Here is a 20,955-nt window from a genome sequence, read left to right as displayed (position 1 = left end):
TCTTACATAATTCCGGTAGAATCAGGAATTCCCCAGGGCAGCGGTTTAGGCCCCTTACTTTTTCAACTAAGCCAGTGTGTCTATGTATGCGAATGACTCAACACAATACACGTCAGCTGTTACTGAAACGACCGGAACACTTGGGATATGTGGGACGCTAGCGTCACCTGGCCAAAAGCCAGAGAAAATGCAGAGCGCCAAATTCAAATAAATTACTATAAAAATCAAACTTTCATGAAATCACACATGTAAGATACCAAATTAAAGCTACAAGTGTTGTGAATCCAGCAAACATGTCAGATTTCAAAAAGGCTTTCCGGGGAAAGCAAACGATGCTATTATCTGAGGATAGCACCTCCGTAAACAAAAGAGAGAAAACATATTTCAACCCTGCAGGCGCGACACAAAACGCCAAAATAAAAATATAAATCATGGCTTACCTTTGACACGCTTCTTTTGTTGGCACTCCAATATGCCCCATAAACATCACAAATGGTCCTTTTGTTCGATTAATTCCGTCGATATATATGCAAAATGTCCATTTATTTGGCGCGTTTGATCCAGAAAAACACCAGTTCCAACTTGCTCAACGTGACTACAAAATATCTGTAAACTTTGCCAAAACATTTAAACACATCAAACAACTTTAGGTATTTTTTAAAGTAAATAATCAATACTATTGAAGACGTGGTGATCTGTGTTCAATACAGGAAGAAAACAAACTGACGCTACCTTTCTGGTCATGCGCCTCTACCAAACAGTACACTTGTACTGACCCTTGTTTTGAACAGGGCTACTTCTTCATTACACAAAGGAAAAACCTCAACCAATTTCTAAAGACTGGTGACATCCAGTGGAAGCGGTAGGAACTGCAAGAAGGTCCTTTAGAAATCTGGATTCCCAATGAAACTCATTGAAAAGAGAGTGACCTCAAAAACCCCCACATTTGAATGGTTTTTACAGACATGATTCAAACAGTTTTAGAAACTTCAGAGTGTTTTCTATCCAAATCTAAATCCAAATCTAATAATATGCATATCTTATCTTCTGGGGATGAGTAGCAGGCAGTTGAATTTGGGCATGCATTTCATCCATACATGAAAATACTGCCCCCTGTCACCAAGAAGTTAACAAAGAACTGCAGTTTTTCAGAATGGATGGCAAGGAATAAAATAAAAAGCGTTCTATTTGGGACAAATCATTCACTACACCCCAAAGCTCAACTAAATATTGTAATGTATAGTGTGGAAATTGAGCATGTTGAGTTGACTAAACTGCTTGGAGTAACCCTGGACTGTAAACTGTCATGGTCAAAACATATTGATAAAACAGTAGCCTTCTTAACAACACTATCAGCAAGGCAGGTCCTACAGGCCCTTGTTTTGTCACACCTGGACTACTGTTCAGTAGTGTGGTCAGGTGCCATAAAGAGGGACTTTACAATTGGCTCAGAACAGGGCAGTAGAACTGCCCCTTAAAAGTACACGGGGAGCTAACATTAATGATATGCATGTCAATCTCTGATGTCTGAAAGTGGAAGGGAGATTGACTTAATCACTTCTTGTTTTTGTAAGAAGTGTTGTATGTTTTTGTAACAAGCTGAATGTACCGACATGTCTGTTAAAAGTACTAGTACACAGCCATGCATATCCCACAAGATATAACACCAGAGGTCTCTTCAAAATCCCCAAGTCCAGAACAGACGCATGGAGGTGCACAGTACTACATAGAGCCATGACTACATGGAACTCTATTACACATCAGGTACGTAACTGATGAAAGCAGTAGAATCAGAATTGAAAAAAGCAGGTAAAAATAAACCTCATGGAACAGCAGGGACTGTGAAGAAACACAAACAAAGGTACAGACACAGGCATACGCACACAAGCGCTAGCACACACACTCTACACACATATTTTTTATAATTTTGTATGGTGGTATTATACATTTTCTATTGTAGATATGTAGTGGAGTAATAATGTTATATGATATACTGTTTTATCCTTTGTTTTATATGTATTGTAAGTGTTTTAATGTGTTTGGACGCCAGGAAGAGCTAACGGGGACCCCTAACAAATACAAATATATACAAATACTGAACAAATACATTTTGCTTCTGAAATGTCCTACTAAACCCAGAGGTAGTTGAAACTTTCATGATCCAAGCTCTGTTTCAGGCATCTACTGTATGGAATGGGCCAGGCATCTCACATATCCACGTCCACTCAACCATAGAGATCATATAATTCCCGATAATTCAGGAATCGAGGTACAGATCTAGGATGAGCTTCCCCTCCTCCAATCCTAACCTTAACAATAGCGGGATAAAATGCTAAACTTACCCAAGATCAGCATGTGCAGGGGCAACTTCACTCTACTCCTAAGTCCTCTTTGCCATAAAGAAATACAACTTCTACATACACAAAACAAGCTCTAAGTCTACCCGTTATATACCCATCCAGAGTCTTCTACCCAAAGACCCAGTCAAATAGTTCACAGCCGCCTACCTTCACAGTATGTTGAGTCCCCGTGGATGGAGGCAAAGCCGCTCTTGCACTCACACTCGGCTCTGGTATTCCGGTTTTTACACTCTGAATTTTCCCCACAAATGAGTCCCTCTGCACAGAAGTCGTAGCCTGGGAGAGAGGGGGACAAAGTTCTGTCTCAACAATCTGGATTTGACCGAGATCACACAGGGTGCTGACAGTGGGGTAGAAACTATCCGTACAGTAGATGACTCAGTTGTTTCCTCTCTCGATCTGAACCCATCTATCCCTTCATTCTCAGAAATGACTAGTGCAAGTCCCACTCTCCGTGAAACCCCCTTCCAAACCATAGTGCTTCAGGATCCAAATGTGCTTCTTAAAGAAGATGTGTAGGGATAGACTGCTTGTGGTGAAAGCAGATATTAACAACACAGTGTTTGTCTTTTTGTACGTTTGTATGCACCTAACACAGGGAGAGAGAGGGGGTGTCTGTTTGGGTGTCTTAGACAGGAACTCTCACAGGTAGCTACTGAGGAGATGCTGGTGGTAGGCAGGGACAGGAACTGTACAATGTATTTTACAAAATATATAAATGAGGAGAAGGCTTATTCAGGCTCAGTGGGGGTGTTAAGGGACATCATTGAGCAGTTTGGCTTAGTGGATGTTTGGAGAACTCGACATCCCAATACAAGACAGTATACAAGGATGAAGGTCTTTGGGGTTAGGGTGAGTGCAGATCAATAGGTTGTTGGACGCTACCATTCTCCCGGTGGGTTTTTCGGATCACCAGAAAACCATGGCTCTGCGGTTCATTTCACCAGGGCCTCGGCAGCCATCCTTTTAGAAGTTCAATGTAAAGCTCTTACAAGATGCAACTTTTTGCTCAGGTTTGCAAACTTTTTTGGAACGGTGTGGTCAGTTAAGAGAGGAGTACGAGTCTTTGAGTCAATGGTGGGATATGGGAAAAGTCCAAATTTGGCTTTTCTGTCAACAGTATAGAGCTCTCTCATCCTCAGAGGCTAGGAGAGTATTGAGGGAACTTCTGCATAGTATCAGTGAAGTGGAGGTAGAGCTGGTAAGGGTGGCAAGGCAATGTAGGCTTCTAGGTTAATTTAGCTGAATTACTTAAGGACCTGGGCAGATTTTTCCAGGTTAAAGCAAAGGGAGAACTTGCAAGAGCTAGGTTACCATGCTCAAGAAGATGGATGCTCCCAGCTCCTTCTTCTTTGGTTTGGAAAGACAGAGTGATGAAGCCAAGGGAATCCATTGTCTGAGGTTGTTGGATGGACTGGACTTGTTTTACATGTTGGGTGAGAGCGTCGGGGTAGGAGAGTTGCCAATGAGCTGCCGTCCTGCCCAAAAAAGTGGATGTGTGTGAACTTAAGAACTGGAGCCCTGTGGCTTTGCTCTGTGCGGACTAAAATATGTTTTCAACGGTCCTCGCTAACAGACTGATATCGCACCTGGACTCTACAGTACACAAGGACCAGACATAATGTGTACCAGGATGCTCAATCACGTACAACTTGTTCTTAATCAGGGACATGTTGGACTTGTTGAGAGTTTCTAATATGAACTTTGGACTGTTCTCTTTAGACCAAGAGAAGGCTTTTGATAGAGTGGACCATGAGTATCTTTTCAATGTGATGTCTGTGTTTGGGTTTGGGGATAGGTTTTTGGCTTGTATGAAGATGTAGTATAATGGGGCGTCATGTATGGTCAAGGTGGGAGGGGGGCTCAGTAGGCCAGTCTGAGTGAGGCTGGCATTAGATACGGATACCCTCTATCGGGGCAGTTATAAACACTAGCCATATAGACTTTTTCAGGGCCTCCTGCGCAGGAGACTGCAGGGAGTTTGCTAGACAGGCATGGGTGTGTTGACAGGCATAGCAGTGTCAACGTATGCATATGACATTTCTGTGATGGTCAGGGATGGGCAGGATATGCAGTCTGAAGGTGTGCGAGGGAGCTTCATCAGCTAAGGTGAACTGGGGCAAGAGCAAAGCTCTGTTATGTGGTGCAAGGAGGGATAGGGGCCCCCCTCTGCATCCAGTGGTTTGCAGTGGGGTTGTGAAGGGCTTAAAGGGGTGTACCTGGGCTTGGAGAGGTGGGTCAGGAATAACTGGGAGGGGCTGTCACAGGCAGTGGTGTCAAGATTGGCCAGTTGGAGGTGTCTCCTGTCCCAAGTGTCATATAGAGTGAGGGTGCTGATAATCAACAACCTGGCGGCATCCTTCCTATGGCATAAACTGGATGTCCTCAACCCCCCTCAGGCCATCACTGGCTGAGGGTGGCAGTGTTGTCCACAAAGGAGGACAGGGCCTGGTGGAACTGGAGAGCAGGGTGGCTGCCTTTCGATTAAAGTCGGCGCAGAGACTGCTGTTCCATACTGATGTTGGCTGGAGGGAACCAGCGTGCTTGCTGCTGAGGAGAGCTGGCGGATTAGGGTTGGGACCGGCAGCTGTTCCTCATGAGGCTGGAGAGGCTGAGTACAGCAGGTCTCTGATTTTACTCTGTGGTGCTAAGAGCCTGGCAGCTGCTAAGGCCCAAACGTGAAGGGGGTGTGGAGCCTCGGCTATGGGAGGAGCCTATCTCCCACAATCTAGTCATCCTTTTGAGATCAGTTCAATCGGTCACCCTGCAAAAGCAACTGATGGCAGCGGGTTTAATAAGGCTGGGCGACCTGCAGCTGCTGGGGGTGGAAAACACAGGAAGTCCTGGCACAACAAACAGGACTAACATCTCTTAGGCTGCTGGAGAGATTCCTGGGGGAGGTCCAGGAAGCACTGTCTGAGCCGGTAAGGGAGGTGTTTGAGCAGCCAAAGGGGAAGGGGCCACCAATGGTTCCGCCACTGCAGTTGATGGCAGAGACTTTAACACTCCAAGCCTGGGGGAGTTTGAGTGGGTGGTAGGTAAAACCCTCTACAACCTCGGCATTAAGGTGAGGAACATTAGGAGCCTAACAGGAGTGAAGGCACATCAGTGACAGGGGATATGTGCGGCGGAGAGTATGGTGGGATTTAGATGGAGGCTCTACAAACCCCCAGTAACAAAGAGGTCAGGGGACATCCAGTGAAGGGTTCTACATGGATCCCTGGCCACTAATAACTAATGGCACGGGTCGACCCTGGAGTCAGACAGGGGTGACCTTCTTTATCACGAGTGAAACTGTGCATCATATGTTTTCTGCCAGGTTAATGCCATTGATGTCTCGGTTGGAATGTCTGTGTAAGAGGTTGGGGGTGGAGTTTACTGTCGGGATATTTATAATTGGTACAGGTATTCGAATAAGGAAAAGGCAAATGTGTGTTGTTGATTTTCTGTTTGCTCAGGCAAACTTGGCTATTTGGCTAACAAGGAGGAAGAGGGTCAAAGGTGGGGGATGACAGACCCTTTACTATTATTTAATGGGATGGTCTCTGTGCGCCTTAGGGTGGAATTTGAGTTCTATAAAATGGTAAAAAGTGGGGAGATGTTTCAGGAGATATGGTGTGTCGCGGAGGCAGATAGCTTGGGAAGATGGGTTGGATATACAGTTGAAGAAGTGGTGAGGTTTTGGTTATTGTGATGTGTGATGTTGTTTTGTATCGTGGGGTAGAGGGCAAGGTGAGTGTGCAGCACAGGGGATATTTGTTTCTCTCTCTGACATGTTTTTCTTTCTTTATCCCTCTGTCTTTCCTTCTCTGCAATCTCTCTCCTTCGCTCTGCATATACTCTCTCTGATATTTTTCTCTCTCTCTTTCTCCCTCTCTCTTTCTTTCTCTGTCATATTCTCTCTTTCTCTCCCTCCCTATCCCTCTTTCTCAGAAGAGGTCTTACATGTACAAAGAATCAGAACTTGAGAGGTGGAAGTTTGGCTGACGCCATGAGGGAGACAGAAAAGGAAATGCACTTGCAGGCCTACAGCGTGCACACACACATTCCCCAATCCCTTTTCTGAGGGATTTAAACCTTTCCATTCAGTGCAATGGAAAAGGTAGAAAATGCTGACTTAATGACTAGTAGGTAATATCCAATATAACAGGCCTCATTCAACTCATAAGGAGATAATGGCAGGTTATGAGTGGAAGATGTCCTGAAAAGGAAAAGACTCCGCTCCTCTGCACTGCACTGATGTTTATCTGAATGGCCAAAATACATAGACCAAACGATAAGTCTTGGTTTAACAAATCTGAATTTGTTCAGTTGAAATTGACCATATTCATCTCCAAGGTGCGCATATTTTTTCCACATATCTCTCTTATTCACATCATTTCACAGTCGCCTGCCTCTAACTGTTTCTGTGTATTCAATCTATTTACAAAATTATCTATGGATATTTAGCTAATATATCCTTTCGCTTTCAAAATGGTAGAAATTATGCAAATTGGCATGGCGAGAGCTGGTCTAAAGCAGACAGAACATTTTGCTCTGAACTCAAGCCAACAACGGATAAAATATTTGTGCAGGACGTAAAGAGACAAATAGAGCCATTTAAAAGACCCTGTTCACTACATAGGGCACTACTTTTGACCAGAGCCTTATGGGCCCTGATGAAAAGTTATGCACTATACAGTATAAGTGCACTATACAGGGAATATGGAGCCATTTGGGACACAGGCATTGACTCCACTCAAACAAGCAGCAGGCCAGGATTGGCTCTGTTAGCTTCTCCATGCTCCCTTACGGGTTGTAAGGGTGGGACCAATGATAAACGGCAATGAGGAATGATTCAGACTAATTAAATGTTGGGTAGCAGAAGATGATAGCTCGGCCAATGAGAAACTGCAAGGGGAGACGGAATGAGGGCTGAAACAGTAGCAAGCGACTTCAAAGGTGAAGGACCAACCTTTGCAGACATTGCAGCACCTGTTGTCAGGTAGGATCTGTTCCTTGAGGGTGCAGTTGAGCTCCGGACAGTTCTCTGTCACTCTCACCATCAGCCCATTCTGCAAACACAACCCAAATACACACATTCAAGCAACTCAAATCAATACAACTTTATTTAACCCCCCAGGGGCAATTAACATTAGATTATAATTAGCATGTTAGTGATAGGTTGATTCCAATAATTACATGATGTCAACAAATTATTGACTTTCGTAGCATATAGCAAAGCACAAAGCAAAGGATAAACACAGACCCTTTTTGAATATGACCAGGAAGGGTTAGGGTGCAATGCTAATTGTTTAATATTAAATGTACAGCGTTATCTTGTATGTTAGTTGGTTGTTTGAATAAATTAGTGCGCTTGCATCCTTGTAGCAGAAGGATAATTATATTTTACACTGCTCCTCGACACTTGCAAAAAGAGAAACGCACTACTACAGAATATAGGCACAGTACCCACAACATGAATGTAAATGCAGAGAGACAGGGATATACACAGATTCACAAAGAAAGGGAGAAAACTCAGGCTCTCCTCTCTATAAATCCCTCTTCCTCATCCTCCCATGGACTTTTGAAATAAATAGCCATGCGCACAGTTACATTCGTCAACCTGTCTCAGTTTCCGCTCCTCCATGGTCCCTGTGTGCCTCTCAAGGTGTGAAGCATTGACTCAGACCTCTTAGACACCTCTCTATTTCAAAGTTACTTCGAAGTCACCCCCTTCCAGGTGCTACACCAACTGGGTTTGTTTCCCAAATATCCCACACCATATTTCCCACACCATATTCCCTACATAGTGCAATATTTTTGACCATAACCACATGGCCCCTGGTGAAAAGTAGTGCACTGTGTATAATATTTATTTATTCCGGATCCCAGCAGCAGCAACGCTTTCTGTGGTCCAATCACAATTACATACAATAAAACAATACATAACATAACATACTATGACATACTACTCTACCATAACATATCTACAACCAAAAATCAATAATACAGCAGAAAAACAATATTAAAATGTATGGGTATGTAGAGTGTGTGTCTTAGCATGTTTGAGAATGCAATGTGTGTGCCTGTGTGTGTGTGTCTCTTCACACTCCTGTAAGGAATGACGCAGGAGATGAGAACCAGGTGCGGGGAGTCAACATTTAATCAGGAAACAGACACAAAGACCAGGTGAAGAACAGCGTCAGCACATGGGTACAAAACGACAACTAATGCTGCAGCAGGGAATAGAGTGGGGAACAGACAGATATTGGGAAGAGGTAATTGAGTCAAGGTGAGTCCAGTAATCGCTGATGTGCTTGATGGGGAAAGGGAGGTGTGCGTACTGATGGTGGCAGGAGTGCGTAATGCTGGGGAGCCAGGCGCCTTCGCACGCCAGGGAGGGAGAGCGGGAGCAGGCGTGACAACTCCATGCTGTTCTGATTTTACTGCTTGACTGAGTTACTTGATGTGGGCAATGATGTTGGGTGATTAGGCCTGGCTTGCAGTCTGCGTTCCAATTCATCCCAAAGTTGTTCAATAGGGTTGAGGTCAGAGCTCTGTGCAGGCCAGTCAAGTTATTCCACACAGATCTAGACAAACCATTTCTGTATGGACCTCACATTGTTCACGGGGGCATTGTCATGCTGAAACAGGAAAGGGCCTTCCCCAAACTGATGCCACAAAGTTGAAAGCCGCCAAAAATCCAGTGTTTCTATGTCAAACGGTTTTGTTATATTTCAGTCTTCTGTGATGTATATAAAGTGTAATAATGGGATGCAAACACAAACTGTAATACATTTCAACTCTATATTTGACATGTTACAGATGTCTCCTTTTTTAAAGCCCATAACCATGTGTGAGGTGTATACTTTTGTTTCAAACTAGATTTGTTTAAGACAACCAAGTAACACTCTGTGGAACCCTGATTTAGCCCAATGCAGTATAAGGTTAAACAGCCACTACAACCTCCAGCTAACTTACACGACTAATAGCTACAAATAAAGAGGAGTGAGAAGGGCAACTTTCTAAATGTAATGTCCAAATTTCCCCTTTAAGCTCTCTGTTTGCTGCAATTTGATCAAGGGAAGTGTATACACCTACAGTACCAGTCAAAAGTTTGGACACACCTACTCTTTCCAGGGTTTCTTAATTTTGACTATTTTCAACATTGTAGAATAATAGTGAAGACATCAAAACTATGAAATAACACATACGGAATCATGTAGTAAGCAAAAAAGAGTTAAACAAATCAAAATATTATTTATATTTTATATTCTTCAGTAGCCACCCTTTGCCTTGATGACAGCTTTGCACAATCAAAGCATTCTCTCATCCAGCTTCATGAGGTAGTCAACTTGAATGCAATTCAATTAACATGGTGTTTCTTGTTAAAAGTTCATATGTGGAATGTGTTTGAGCCAATCAGTTGTGTTGTGACAAGGTAGGGATGGCACACAGAAGATAGCCCTATTTGGTAAAAGACCAATTCCAAATTATGTCAAGAACAGCTCAAATAAGCTAAGAGAAAGGACAGTCTATCATTAATTTAGACATGACGATCAGTAAATTCTGAAAATGTTAGGACTTTGAAAGTTTATTAAAGTGCAGATGCAAAAACCATCAAGCACTATGATGAAACTGGCTCTCATGAGGACCGTCACAGGACAGGAAGACCCAGAATTACCTCTGCTGCAGAGGATAAGTTCATTAGAGTTACCAGCCTCAGAAATTGCAGCCCAAATAAATGCTCCACAGAGTTCAAGTAACAGACACATCTCAACATCAACTGTTCATAGGAGACTGCGTGAATAAGGCCTTCATGGGTGAATTGCTTCAAAGAAATCACTACTAAAGGACACCAATAATAATAAGAGACTTGCATGGGCCAAGAAACTCAAGCAACGGAAATTTGACCATTGGAAATCTGTCTGAAGAGTACAAATTTGAGATTTTTGGTGAACGGATTATCTCCGCAAATGTGGTTTCCAATGTGAAGCATAGAGGAGGAGGTTTGATGGTGTGGGGGTGCTTTGCTGTTGACACTGTCAGTGATTTATTTAGAATTCAAGGCTTAACCAGCATGGCTACCACAGCATTCTGCAGCGATACGCCATCCCATCTGGTTTGCACTTAGTGGGACTATCATTTGTTTTTCAACAGGAAAATGACCCAAAACACACCTCCAGCCTTTGTAAGGACTATTTTTCCAAGAAGGAGAGAAATGGAGTGCTGCATCAGACGACCTGGCCTCCACATTCACCTGGCCTCAAACCAATTGAGATGGTTTGGGATGCTCAGCATAGTTGGGAACTCCTTCAAGGCTTTTGGAAAAGCATTCCTCATGAATCTGGTTGAGAGAATGCCAAGAGTGTGCAAATCGGTCATCAAGGCAAAGGGTGGCTACTTTGAAGATTTGAAAACATAAATATATATTTTGATATGTTTAACACTTTTTGTGGTTACTACATGATTCCATATGTGTTTTTCATAGTGTTGATGTTTTGATTAGTCTACCATGTAGAAAATAGTAAAAAAAAATAAAAGAAAAACCCTTGAATGAGTAGTGTGTCCAAAATTTTGACAGGTACTGTATATTATTGAACTGGCTAGTTCTCCACTTTAACAACCATGGTAACAGATGATGGAGACTGTAATCACTGTCTGAAGGAAAGCTAGCTGCACAGAACAGATTACCACTTTACAGTCTAAAGGGGGCCTTAAAACCTTTTTCCTCTCCGGCTGGCTAGTCTCATTGTAACCAAAGACTAAAGTAAAACACACATTTTATCTTTGAAAAATGCCTTTTAAGATAAATGGCAGCATTTATTCCCTCAGTGGAATAATTACATTAATTATAGTCTGCTGCCTGCTCCTTAAATGTAATCTGCGACCCAAATTGCAATCTATTCCCAATAATATATTACTTTTGACCACGCCTCATAGGGTCCTGTCGAGGGATCGTATTGGGACACAGCCCTACTCCTTAGATTTACCCCTCAAACACTTCAAACAGCCCTTTGTTTGTATGTTCATACATTACTCTCAAATACCCTCATATCTCACCCATGGAAGAGAAAGAAAAAAAGAAAGATTGAACAGTGTTGTGACTTTACATTCATTAATCTGACTTATTTATTTAATCCACTAACTAATTGTTACCCAATTAAATGAATCATGTAACAACTAACTCATTAGGAATTTGTGGCGCCATGGAAGAGGTTGTTTAAAGATTTACCATCTCCCAAATGAAACTCTATTAGGTATATATCTATTTCATCGATAAACAGTAATTTTATTATTCATATCATAATTCTGAACAGTCGTAACCATCTGCATAAACCCCAACCTTGCTCATGATTCAGTTCTACACAAATTGCTATATTTATTTATTTAAATTAATATTATTATTTACTTAATCATAACACAGAATAAACTTACACCCTTTGCAAAGGTCCCGAGCGGACTGACAAAATATGACGGCTTGTTACCACATAGATGGAGAAGGGGGTAGAGAGAGAGAGAAAAAGGTACACTTAACGTCGAGACATTTCAGAACTATTCTCACAGTAGCATTAATCATATAGTTTGCACACGAACTGGCGCCCGTTTGAAATAAGAAATCATGAATGTATTTACGTGTGATTGCCTTTGTTCGGATGGAGCGAGCACTCCTTAAGAAGTGTGGCGTCTTCTACGGTTGTTCACTCTGGAAGATAGCCAGCCATGTCAACGATTCCCATTGGTGATGAGAGTAAAATACTATGGTGATTCGGACCACTATGGACATGAGCTGCAGCTCGCCGTCTCTCTGGTCTAAAATAAAATGTGTTTATTTCTTCACCTCGTGTTGAGGTGTGGAGCTACCACCTGTAGCTACCACCTCATGTTTCCTGGTCAAATTCTATTTTCGTTACCAAGGCTTTTTATGCACTCTGGCCAAAGGGGACGGCGCCGTCCATCTGACAGTCACTCCAACCTCATTCGGGGCATGGCTACTTACTTATGTACAGGTTTACAAGAGATATATTATCTTATACCTCCTAAAATCACATGCATATCTTAACTGAAATACATGAATGATTTTTCATATTATATGCACAATGTATTGGATGGGAACTTGACAGATAAATGGGATATACTTTCCGAGGAACAGTATTTCGTCCATACAGTTAATGACATCACACAATTAAAAGCAATATTACATTTGTTTTCTATAGCTCCCCACTGACCATCCCCCATATTCTTCTGTAATAAATATTGTTCCACTATCCACGTTTGACCGTGTTAGAGTTTCAGCGGGGAAAGACTGAAATTCCTTTGGTTGATACTAAAGGCGGAGAAAGAGCCCTCCTTCTCCTGTGATTTACAACAGGGTGTAAACTGTCAAACCATCAAGTTCCCTTGTCCCTTCTACTGTGGGTGAGAGAAGGTCTGGTTATTGTCAATCATTGCCAAGCTAATCTGACCCATTGTGATCCTCACAGTACAGTCATGACAATATATTGTGTCTGGACTCAGAGAACTAATAAAGCCAGTTGGATAATTAAATAACACAGAGATCAATCTACAGAACCGAGTTGTACAACTTGCTTGTTACGATACCAGTATCACAATGATATGATACTCGATTTTAAATGGCAAGAAGGAAAACATGAAGCAAACTCAACTCTTTGAAAACCTGCTTTATGTCAAATATCGTATACACAAATTTGACACTTGGTGACACGTAATGCTGTTTGTTTCTTTGTTTCCAACATTAGGACCGTTTTCCTCAAGAAATTAAGTCTGCTTCAGGTTTTGTTTACTTGCCATGAATATCATGATACTTCACAGTACTTCTGAGTATCACAATACTTCACAATAGTTCTGAGTATCACAATAATGGTATTGTTACAACCCAAATGCTGTTAGTCAGGGAAGGATGGATCCGTTGTTACCTTGCATTCTGTGCAACTTTTCATTAGCAGACGCTGGCCCTCTGACAAAGTTTGGGCCATGTAGGTGCATTTTGCTGTGGGGAGAAAGGAAAAGGACATTATCATTGGTGATATGTGAGTATATATACAGTAAAGCAATTCTGGTATTAGGGTTGCAACATGCCGGTTACTTTTCTAAAATTCCCAGATTTTCTATACATTCTGGTTGGAGGATTCCCAGATTTCCTGCTTTATTCTCTCCTGAGTTCAGCCATATTCCAACCAGGATTTCTGTTAAACCTGGGAATTTTGTGAAAGTTACTTGAATTGTGTAACCCTATCTGATATACTAATTAGGAAGGCCTATGTGACATTTCGTTGATCAATATATTCTCAACCCATTCTCTCAAAGTATTCTATTGAGTCCGTTGACAAAATTATAATCAAAAGGTGCACCATATTTAAAGGGATGGCTTAAGAGGAAAATGTACTTAAAATGCTATTGAATGACAAAGCCATGAGACATTTTGGCTAGCAAGTGGGAAGGTTTTCAGCAGTTGAATGAAATTTATTCAGAGTGTGCAAGGTTCACACCTGAAGAGCGCATTAAGCACATGAATTAAGTCTGTACACCAAATACTGAGAAGTGCATAGGAAAGGTGTGCGTAGTGTAGGAAAGTCATACATTCTGAAGTCGGGATCTGGCCCTAAGAGCTTTGCACACCTGGATTGTACAATATTTGTCCATTTTGAAATTCTTCAAGCTCTGTCATCTTAATCGTTGATCATTGCTAGACAGCCATTTTAAAGTCATGCCATAGTTTTTCAAAACGATTTAATTCAAAACTGTAGGCCACTTGTGAATATTCAGTGTCATCTTGGTAAGCAACTCCAGTGTAGATTTGGCCTTGTCCTGCTGAAAGGTGAATTTGTCTCCCAGTGTCTGTTGGAAAACAGACTGAACCAGGTTTGCCTCTACGATTTCGCTTGTGCTTATAGTTGTATTCCATTCAAAAAACTCCCTAGTTCTTGCCGATGACAAGCATACCCATAACACGATGAAGCCACAACCATGATTGAAAATGTGAAGAGCGGTACTCAGTGATGTGTTGTGTTGGATTTGCCCCAAACATAACGCTTTTTATTCAGGACAAAGAGTCCTTTGCCACAATTTTTGTAGTATTACTTTACAGTGCCTTGCAAAAGTATTCACCCCTTTGGCGTCTTTCCTATTTTGTTGCATAACAACCTGTAATATAAATGGGTTTTTATTTGGATTTCATGTAATGAACATTCACGAAATAGTCCAAATTGGTGAAGTGAAATGTAAAAAAATTAATTGTTTAAAAAAAATAGGGGAAAAAACGGAAAAGTGGTGCATGTATATGTATTCACCCCTTTTGCTAGGAAGCCCCAAAATAAGATCTGGTGCAACCAATTACCTTCTGATGTAACATAATTAGTTAAATAAAGTCCACCTGTGTGCAATCTAAGAGTCACATCATCTGTCACATGATCTCAGTATATATACACACCTGTTCTGAAAGGCCCCAGAGTCTGCAACACCACTAAGCAAGGGGCACCACCAAGCAAGCGGCACTATGAAGACCAAGAAGCTCTCCAAACAGGTCAGGGACAAAGTTGTGGAGAAGAACTGATCAGGGTTGGGTTATAAAAAAAATATCTGAACATCCCACGGAGAACCATTAAACCCATTATTAAAAAATGGAAAGAATATGGCACCACAACAAACCTGCCAAGAGATGGCCGCCCACCAAAACTCAGACCGCCCACCAAAACGGACCAGGCAAGGAGGGCATTAATCTGATAGGTAACAAAGAGACCAAAGATAACCCTGAAGGAGATGCAAAGCTCCACAGCGGAGATTGGAGTATCTGTCCATAGGACCACTTTAAGCCGTACACTCTACAGAGCTGGGCTTTACGGAAGAGTGGACAGAAAAAAAGCCATTTGCTTAAAGAAAAAATAAGCAAACACGTTTGGTGTACGCCAAAAGGCATGTGGGAGACTCCCCAAACATATGGAAGAAGGTACTCTGGTCAGATGAGACTAAAATGTAGCTTTTTTCCATCAAGGAAAACACTATGTGGAAGCAAACCCAACACCTCACATCACCCCGAGTACACTGACGTGTCTTTACTATCAGTAAACTGAAGACATAGTTTTTATCAAAGATTCTCTGTAATTAGTGTTACGCGATTAGACTGATATGTGATATACGTCATGCAACCGTAATTACTAGGAAGACGGGGCACCAAGGAAAAATATTTAGATAACTTTGTAATCATTTCCTAAAAAACCTTTTCAGATATTGTATCTGATCAATTAGTCTTCGAATTAATTAATTATTTACTTTACCTCACATTAGTCTCATTCCAAACATCGTAAATTGTTGATTATCTGCACAAACCCAGTCTTCACTATGAGTCATCCATACATTAATTGTCTTATATCATTTATTTATTGCTAACTAAGTAATTCACAGAAATGCATAAACAAACAAATATGGTTACATGAAATGATAGGAGAATGTGCCCTAGTGGGCTAAACCGGCATTTCAGCTTGTTAGACAAAAGGGGAGTGGGGGTCAACTTAGAAGTCACGACAGAGTGATAATCATACCAATTGAAATGCTATTCCTTTGCACATGAATGCTCACTCATTCGGGAACAATTGCAATCAATATATATATTTACGCTCACTGTGTTATCTTGATCGCTGGTGAAAAGTTTGTTTATTTTGAAGAATTGTCCGTCTCTCTCCCTCTCTCTCTCCGTCCTGGTTATATGGGATAGTTCAGAGTGACATTCATTCATTTGTTATAGAGTGGATGTTTCGGCGGTTGTCGATCTTCGTGTTCAATGATACTGAATTCCTAGCTGCAGACTAGTAATTAATATCAAAGACTTGTTCTTATTCTGTCAGTATCGATAGTCTAAGAGTTTAACCACGTGGTATGGTTAAAAGATTCAGCAATGGTCTACAACCCTTGTCTCCTCTAATGGAGAAAAACATGGTCTGCAACCTTTAGCCATCTCGTAATTGAGGTAAGCTCGGTCTGCTGATCAAAAACCAGAGTGGGGGTTTTATTCGGAAGGGTCGAAAAAGGGCTGTCCCAGGAGGCCTAACCCTGACTGGGCTCAGGGACGGTCCTCTGATTTAGTTCAAATCAAAAGGGAATTTTATTTTTCCTCATTAAACAGTCCAAAATCATATTACACAATTATACAAACAGTCTCATGCTCACTCATTCATCTTATTCAACAATTAGATGTAAACCTAATATCTGAGGCTATTTTATAAACAGCATTATGGTAATGTGGCCACAACGTCTCCCATGAGCTTCCCCAAGTTGTAACAAATGGACCAGTTCGTAGCTGGATTCATCACCAATCTTTTATACTTTCTTCGGAACATGAAATTTGTTCGTACCTCAAGTTCTGTGAGGTGGAAGGAATTGCTTTGTTCTCTATGAAAATGTACTCTCTCTACACTGTGTGTCCATGAGGAGATCCTCAGGAATTTATGACATCTCTCTGACCACAGCAACCTAGTTGAAGGAGGAAAGGGGGAGGCAGGGAGAGGGGGATGGGGCTTGCTATACCCAAAGAGGCCAACGTCATGACAACACCATCCCCACAGTGAAGCATGGTGGTGGAGGCATCATGCTGTGGGGATGTTTTTAATCGGCAGAGAATGAGAAACTGGTCGGAATTGATGGATGGTGCTAAATACAGGGAGATTCTTGCGGGAAACCTGTTTCATGTTTTCTAGAGATTTGCGACTAGGATGGAGGTTCACCTTCCAATCAGGGCAATGACCCTAAGCATACTGCTAAAGCAATACTCGAGTGGTTTAAGGGGAAACGTTTAAATGTCTTGGAATGGCCTAGTCAAAGCTCAGACCTCAATCCAATTGAGAATCTGTGGTATGACTTAAAAATTGCTGTACACCAGCTCCACCCATCCAACTTGATGGTGTTGGAACAGTTTTGCCTTGAAGAATGGGTAGCAATCCCAGTGGCTAGATGTGCCAAGCTTATAGAGACATACCCCAAGAGACTTGCAGCTGTAATTGCTGCAAAGGGTGGCTCTACAAAGTGTTGACTTTGAGGGATGAATAGTTATGTACGCTCAAGTTTTGTGCTTTTCTGTCTTATTTCTTGTTTGTTTTACAATAAAAAAATATTTTGCATCTTCAAAGTGGTAGGTATGTTGTGTAAATCAAATAATACAAACCCTCCAAAAATGTATTTTAATTACAGGTTTTAGGGCAACAAAATACGAAATATGTCAAGAGGGGTGAATACTTCTCACAAGCCACTGTAAAGCTTATTGAAAGGAAGTGTAAGAATTTTTGCGCTATTTCTATGTTTCCATTTTAAAGTTTTTTTTGTTGTGTCTTTTACTTTCGGTTTTGTACACCAGCTTCAAACAGCTGAAAATACAATGTTTGTGGTTATTGAAAATATATTTCACAACGGTTTGGATGGTACAATGATGCTCTCCACTATACTTCCTTGTTCAGTCATATATATTGAAATTAGGCAGACTATTAGAATTTTAGCAACCAGGAAATGGCAGAGTGATTTCTGCATACTGCATCTTTAAGTGCATGGTTGAAAACAGGATTTATGTTTTGGAATATTTTAATTCTGTACAAGCTTCATTATTTTCACCCTGTCATTTAGGTTAGTAATTGTGGAGTAACTAATGTTGTTGATCCATCCTCAGTTTTCTAATTTCACAACTCTGTAACGGTTTTAAAAACACCACTGGCCTCATGGAAACTCTGAGCTGTTTCCTTCCTCTCCAGCAACTGAGTTAGGAAGAACGCCTGTATCTGTGTAGTAACTGGGTGTATTGATACAATATCCAAAGTGTAATTAATAACTTTACCATGCTCAAAGGGATATTAAGTGTTCTGCCTATTTTTGCATATCTACCAATCTGTGCCCTTGTTTTTGAGGCATTAAAACATCTCCCTGGTCTTTGTGGTTGAATGTGCTTGAAACGCAATACTCGATTGAGGGTCCTTGTATGTGTGGGGTACAGAGATAGCTTATCCATTAAAAAAAATAATGTTAACCACTGTTATTGAACACCAAATGAGTCAATGAACTTATTATGAAACCAGACAACTGGTCCCTATGGCCAGGCTGTGCTCATTGTGTCTGTACATAGTGTTTTCCTCAGTTTTCTATCCGTTACAGTGGTTAGATAGTCTGCCACCGTGTACTGTTTGTTTAGAGCCAAATAGCATTGAAGTTTACTTTACTGGTTTACTGGTTTCTCCAATAGGTGATGCATTTTTTGTTTTTATTTGTAATCATTTGGTTGGGTCAGATTTTCTGAGTGCTTTCTTGAGGCTTTGTTTGATTGGACCAGCAACTGAGGGGACTCTTCTCTATGGTCACCTCTTGCAGTCGAGGGCTTTGTATGTAGGGGGTCACTTGTTTTTTAATGATTATAGCATTTGTTGGCTCTTTTTTGGATATTGAGAAGAAAAGGGAATTGACCTAATTCTGCTCTGCATGCATTGATTGGAGTTTTTCTCCGTACTCTGAGGATGCTCTTACAAAATTCTGTATGCAGCGTTTCAATTGGGTGTTTGTACAATTGTTCAAATTCTTATTTTGTAAGCGGACCCACATTTCGCTGCCATATCGTGCAATTTGTTATATTATTGATTTGAATATTTTGAGCCAGATGCTAATTGGTATGTCTAATTGAATATATATTTAATGGCATAGAAAGCCCTTCTTGCTTTGTCTCTCAGTTCATTCATGGACAGGTTGAAGTTCAAGGTGGAGCTCATTTTTAGTCCCAAATATGTGTAGGTGTGTGTGTGTTCTATATGAGTAGAGCCCAGTAAAAATGGGTATTGATTGAGGGACCTTACAGATAATTGTATGTGTGGGGAACAGAGATGGGGTAGCCATTAAACAAGTCATGTTAACTACTATTATTGAACACCACATGAGTCCATCCAACTTATTATGTGATTTGTTTAGCACATTTTTACCCCTGAACATACTTAGGCTTGCCATAACAAAGGGTTGAATTCTTATTGACTAAAGACATTTCAGCTTTAAATGTTTTATTATTTTTAAAAATTCCACTTTGACATTATGGGGTACTGTGTGTAGATCAGTGAAACAAAATCTACATTTTAACAATTTAAAATTCAGGCTGTAACACAACAAAATGTGAAATAAGTCAAGACGTATACTGTAAATGCTTTCTGAATGCTTTCTGTACCTATAATTAAAGGTCCAAAGAAAGTACCGTACAGGGTACTACCCTTGTGACAGGCATTTATACCCCTTTAGGAACAAATCTAAACGTTTTTTCTATGTGCCACACTTTAAAACAATAAAAACTCCACTGGACACACTGTCCCTATTCTCAAACTATACACAGCCTAGCTCTTGACCCATGTGAGTGCCGTGCTCTAGCACATTGTCTCCTCACTCTGTGGTCGAGGCATGATGACAGTACTCACGTCTGCATTTCTTGCAGCAGGTGCCCACCACATGCACGGGAAGAGAGTCCTCTGAGCAGTTGGCAGGGGGACAGAATATCCTGCGACACTCCACCACTCCATTCTGAAGAGACAAAATATTACCCTAAAACAAACAGATAGCATTACAGAGCTCTAACATCCCAGTGTGTGCCCGTGTCTTTGGCACTGCCAACAAGATGAGTGTAAAACAGACAGACAAAAACATACTGCATTCAAAACTCATGTCCTTATGTATCAGTCCTCATCTGTTATTTATGCAAATCACATAATCAAACTCTATCATAAAACCGGACTCTGTAATAGGCTCATAGCAGGAAGTCATTCTCTCTCTCTCTCTCTCTCTCTCTCTCTCTCTCTCTCTCTCTCTCTCTCTCTCTCTCTCTCTCTCTCTCTCTCTCTCTCTCTCTCTCTCTCTCTCTCTCTCTCTCTCTCTCTCTCTCTCTCTCAATGATGGTCAAAGACAGGAATATACTAGACTGTTTGTAATTAAGCAATAATAATGATAGTGATACTCATATTAACAGCAATTATAACAAATAATAATAAGAACAATAATGAGTAATCACACCATACTTCTCATTGGCTGTCCCTTAGGTTGTGGTAGGAGGCCACACATTTGGCTGCTAAAACACAGCATTTTGTTTTTTCACCAAGTATGTATTTAAGTTTGTGTTCATCATTAAAGTTATCTAAATCATCAAATTGTGGTAGAATTTTGGGAAATAATGAATTTCTTATGTCAAAATATCTGTCACAGTTTCAAAGAAAATTCAGCTCTGTCTCGTCTTGGGGGCTGTCACATTTGCTCCCTCTCCGGCCTCTAGGTCACCAGGCTGCTCGTTAAGGTGCACACCTGTCACCATCATTACGCTCATTAGCGCAATATGACACTCACCTGGACTCCATCACCTCCTTGATTACCTGCCCTATATATGTCACTCCCCTTGGTTCCTTCCTCGAGCGTCATTGCTTCGGTTTCTGGTTCGTGTTACTTGTTTTGGATTATGTTGCGGTTTTTTCATTAAAACACTCACTCCCTGAACTTGCTTCCCGACTCTCCGCGCACGTTGTTACAAGGGCAGAATGAGCACAGCCTGTCCTCTCTGGGCAGCCAGGTTTGCCTGGGACAACCAGTCTCTATGGCCTAGCTG

General features: G+C 41.3%; 1 protein-coding gene across 1 annotated transcript in view; it reads right to left on the bottom strand.

Annotated features, from left to right (window-relative positions):
• The window catches only part of LOC110506270 (protein kinase C-binding protein NELL1), a 407,912-nt gene that overhangs the window by 192,323 nt on the left and 194,634 nt on the right, over positions 1–20,955 (bottom strand). Inside the window, exons 9-12 of the mRNA XM_021585706.2 lie at positions 19,784–19,886; positions 13,280–13,353; positions 7,315–7,414; positions 2,508–2,636 (exon numbers count right to left, since the gene is read on the bottom strand). Coding sequence (XP_021441381.2) covers positions 2,508–2,636; positions 7,315–7,414; positions 13,280–13,353; positions 19,784–19,886 — 406 coding nt within the window. The remainder of the gene's footprint in view (positions 1–2,507; positions 2,637–7,314; positions 7,415–13,279; positions 13,354–19,783; positions 19,887–20,955) is intronic.

This window comes from Oncorhynchus mykiss, chromosome 26 (assembly GCF_013265735.2).
Source record: "Oncorhynchus mykiss isolate Arlee chromosome 26, USDA_OmykA_1.1, whole genome shotgun sequence".
Classification (NCBI taxonomy): domain Eukaryota; kingdom Metazoa; phylum Chordata; class Actinopteri; order Salmoniformes; family Salmonidae; genus Oncorhynchus; species Oncorhynchus mykiss.
The sequence above is the reverse complement of the archived record's forward strand: the minus strand, read 5'-3'. Positions and strand labels throughout refer to the sequence as shown.